Source organism: Castanea sativa, chromosome 5 (assembly GCF_040712315.1).
Source record: "Castanea sativa cultivar Marrone di Chiusa Pesio chromosome 5, ASM4071231v1".
NCBI lineage: Eukaryota > Viridiplantae > Streptophyta > Magnoliopsida > Fagales > Fagaceae > Castanea > Castanea sativa.
In genome coordinates, this window is record NC_134017.1 from 55672561 (window position 1) to 55676899 (window position 4339).

At 37.9% G+C, this 4339-nt stretch overlaps 1 protein-coding gene across 2 annotated transcripts; it reads left to right on the forward strand.

The window, feature by feature from the left end:
• The first annotated feature begins 225 nt into the window (after positions 1–225).
• On the forward strand, positions 226–4339 carry LOC142637034 (uncharacterized). 2 transcript variants are annotated; one of them, XR_012844506.1, is made up of 6 exons: positions 226–379; positions 1141–1312; positions 1703–2398; positions 3044–3486; positions 3629–3710; positions 3934–4000. XR_012844506.1 is itself a non-coding variant. In XM_075811326.1 (6 exons), the coding sequence occupies exons 1-6, from the start codon at positions 350–352 to the stop codon at positions 4138–4140; spliced, it is 1635 nt and encodes a 544-aa protein (XP_075667441.1). In that variant the 5' UTR covers positions 226–349; the 3' UTR covers positions 4141–4339. The 2 variants fall into 2 exon arrangements, 1 of the variants encoding a protein (XP_075667441.1); XM_075811326.1 differs by having other exon boundaries at positions 3044–3491; positions 3934–4339.

A 4339-nucleotide genomic window follows, 5' to 3' on the forward strand; every position in this document is an offset into this window, starting at 1 on the left:
GTACAAATTTTTAAAGGTCGGCGAGTAGTTCCAAATCTAGCAACCCCAATAAGATCTTGCCACGTCACATGGAACACACCAAGGTGGACCCAAAAGCTGACGTGGCGAGATCAGAATAGGGGTACAGAAAGTTCTAGGCTGAAGATGAGGCCCACTGGATCAAACACACAAACCTTTGTCAGTGAAAGACTACAAAAGACAGTCAAAAAAAAAAAAAAACACACAAACACACAGACTGAAAACAAAGAAGCAAACGTTGTCTTCACCACCCCACTCTCTCTGCAAGAAAATCTCTATCTTCTTGCTTTGCTAAATTTCAGAGAGAGAGAGAGAGAGAGAGAAAGATCTAATGGAGTACGAGAGGATACACAAAGTTCAGGTTCGGCTTGTTGTTGCAACTCTACTCTGAATGAAAATATCAAACACCCATGTGTTATTTTTCTGTCCTTTTGAAATTCTGAACTTCTTTTTCATGTTAAAAGTGCTTTTGTTCTTGTGGGTTGTGAAAAAGTATTGGTTTTTCTTTTTCTTTTTCTTTTCTCTTTCTTTTTCATTGTTCTGTAGTGGGGTGTGGAATGGAAATGATTGAATGCGGGCATTAAACATGACAGAATTGCACTTGATTTTGTCCTCAAAAGGTTTTGGACAATATGAGAATGATAGTTAGTTTATATTTTTTTATTAGTTTAGAGTGTCTTTGTGGATGGATAGCAGAATTTTCTCAATGATGGCTTCGTGGAATTTGGTTATGTACAATTGAATTCTACATAAATTTGGCCTTCTTTTTTTTTGGTTTAATTTTTCCAAGTTTTTTTTGTGAATGACATGGTTTATCTTGTCATGATTTTTCTTTTATATTTTTTTTATGCAGACTGGATGGTTGTGAATCCTGAGATGATATATATATAAATTTTTTTTAACTGATTTTTGCTTTTATATTTGGTTGGCAAACTATTACTCTGCTTTACCACAGAAGTAAGCCTCACGAATACAAATTTGGTATATGAAATGGACAGAAATGAAATGACTTAAGATGGTTTAAGTAATTATTGGGTTTGCTTTGTTAAAAGTTTTGGCTTTGGAACTTTCTAAATGAGCTGTAGATTGACAGGTTATAGTGTTTTGGTTTCTTAATTGCAGACTGGTATAATTTCTCCAAGTAAATTGAGGATGAAGCTCATAGGGCCCCACCATCTTAGAAAGAAGGATGGATCAAATAGTAACTCTTCCAGAACTTCTCCTTCCAAGCTTGAGGATCATGATTTTGTGAACAGCTTGCTAGCCTCCAAAAATGGAGATTTTGATGAAGAAGGTCAGCAACTTTCATAATCTTTCTTTCTTTCTTCTTTTTTTCCCAGTCAATAAACCATATATAGAGGCCTTTGTGTAATGGCAAGTGCCTTCAACCTAAACTGATATGTGGTAGGTTTGATTTTAGGAATCAGCCTCTCCAAAAACAATTGGGGCTAAGGCTGCTTACCTATCACCTCTCCCAGACCCCATAGAACTGACAGTTTTGTTCATTTGGTTCAAGTTAATAAGCCAGATATACTATGTTTTGCATTAGAAGACCGACAACAAATTAACTCGGGTTGGTTTAGTAGTGGTTAATTGTTGATTATGGATAGGTTTTGTTATCAATGAATGAAACATGTGTATCGAACTTTTGTACTGACTTAGATATACATATGTGCCTTTCCAGTTACATCTGCCAACTTAGAAGTTCTTTCCGTAAAGTTATCAAGTGAGGCAGTCTTGAACTCCGCACAAGGTGACCAGACTTGTTGCCAACCAAAAGAGTCATTGCCAAGGGAAAATGGTGACGTTGGTCGTGTTAAAGTGCAGCAGTATTCAAAGTGTGAAAATGGTAATTCAAGCGCAGTGCACCCTGTGAGAAACATAATAGATGATGAAAATCTTGATTATGATAGCAATGCTAGTTCTTCTAGTTTTGAGTTTCATAAAGGGGAGAGATCAGTACACAATCCCATTACAAGATCATTTTCAAGGCAAATGCCATCCAAGTGGAATGATGCAGAGAAATGGATAATGAATAGGCAAAATGTACAAGCCCATTATTCTAAAAAGAATTGCTTACAAAACCAACCAAATAGGTTGCCAGTCTCAAATATGGTAAGGATTGCTCCAGAGTCTGCTAATTATGATCATAAGTTAACAGTCAGCAAAACAGCAGACACAAAGAGGGTTGATTTCTGTCAACCTGCGTCACAGATGGGGCTCGATAAGTTCTCTTTTGTTCCCTCAGGGAGTCACTCCATTTCAGGTCAAGCATATGGGGGGAATGCAGTAACTGATCCATGTCCTCAGAATGAGGATTTGAAGGAAATTGGTCATAGTGATTTACCCTTAACAAAAAGTTCAACAGGAGATACGACAGGTATGTACAAGCCTTCATTGTGCTTATGTTAAATGATAGGTTCAGAATTTAGAAACTGATCAAGATGCTGATATGCTTTGGACAAATTCCATGCAAAAGCATTTCTACTCTATGAATGGATTTGCTCTTAGTATATGGCTATATGCAGGACAGAGCTACATCTCTGCACTAAAATCATCCACTGATCATTTTCATGTGTGCAAAACAATTGGGTCTGTCATACTTTAACATTCATACAGCTAAATGATTTTGATTGGAGAAAAGCATAGCAATCTAGGTCTGTTTTGTTGCAAACAATGCAAACAATTATGGCAATGAGGACCAACCATGGAGGGTTGACCTGGTCTTTTATTGATATGGTGGTTCAATACTAGGCCCTATTTATTGATCTTAAATTAGATATCAGACTTCGAAGCGGTAATAATATATATATGTGCCCTCCCTTGCTTCCTCTCCTCACCCTTCACATTCTTTTATCCCTAGTTGACATATATGGATGAGTTAAATAATGGTGTCTATTCCTCAATTTTATGGTTATAGACTATCGATAAATGTCTTTACATTAAAATTGAAATGACTTCATGGATCCCTGGCAATTATATATTAGTGTGCAAAATTTGATGATGTCTTGACCTAATTATGCAGGAATTCCTGCCATAAGATCAGTCTCAATGAGAGACATGGGAACAGAAATGACCCCTGCCACAAGTCTAGAGCCTTCCAGGACTGCTACTCCAGTTGGGGCAACAACTCCACTTCGCAGCCCAACTTCCTCGATTCCATCTACTCCCCGAGGAGGTGCACTTGCTCCAACACCTAAGGAGCACAACACTGACGAGGAATCACAGAATCCAAGAGAAAGAACCAAAAAAGAATTGTCAGAAGAAGAATTGAAGCTCAAGACAAGGAGAGAAATTGTAGCCCTGGGTGTCCAACTAGGTAAGATGAACATTGCTGCATGGGCAAGTAAGGATGAGCAAGAAAAGAAAAGGCCTTGTAATGAAAGTATTGATATGGAGGAGCTTGAGCGTATTGAATATGAGAAACGTGCAGCTGCATGGGAAGATGCTGAAAAATCTAAACATATGGCAAGGTTTCTTCTACAGCCCCAAATACCTTTCAATTGCAAAACATTTTTTTTAAAGATAGGCCATGCATGTGCTCTGCTGTATGCTTATCTCAATGCATTCTACCATCATAATCTAATAAGAGGATGTTAAATTTGCTCAGATATAAGCGTGAGGAAATCAAAATCCAGGCATGGGAAAGTCAGCAGAGGGCAAAACTAGAAGCTGAGATGCGAAGAATAGAGGTATTAATTTTTTGAGTGAAGTAGAATTTGTGTTGTTGTCAAACATGAGACAGATTTGATCCATTCGATGCTTATATTTCATTATTACAAAAACCCATAAGACACCCTTGACAGATAATTCTAGACTCTCCACCATATGGATGGCAGTACCAATCAATTGCAAATGCCATGTTATTTGTCGTACATGCTTGTTAGACTCTGAATAAAATTTGGCATTTTTCAGGCCCAAGTTGAACAATTGAGAGTCCAAGCGCAAGCGAAGATGGTGAAGAAGATTGCAATGACAAGGCAAAGATCAGAAGAAAAACGTGCTGCAGCTGAAGCCAGAAGAAACCGTGATGCAGAAAGGACTGCAGCCCAAACAGAATATATTCGTCAAACCGGGCAAATGCCATCTACACATTACATCTGTTGCGGTTGGCTGTCATAAACAATAAATTGCAGATGAAAGGAAAGGCTTCATAGGGTGGATTTTGCCGAAGTAGCCTTCCAATTGTAGTCTGTTTGGAAATGAATTCTTGACCTGGAGAGTGTTGTCCTGCTTGTTTATCAATCCTGTAACTAAGCGACCTCAGTGTTTAAGTTGTTACATGAAGGAAATTTGCAATTTATGCATTAAAATTTGGTCA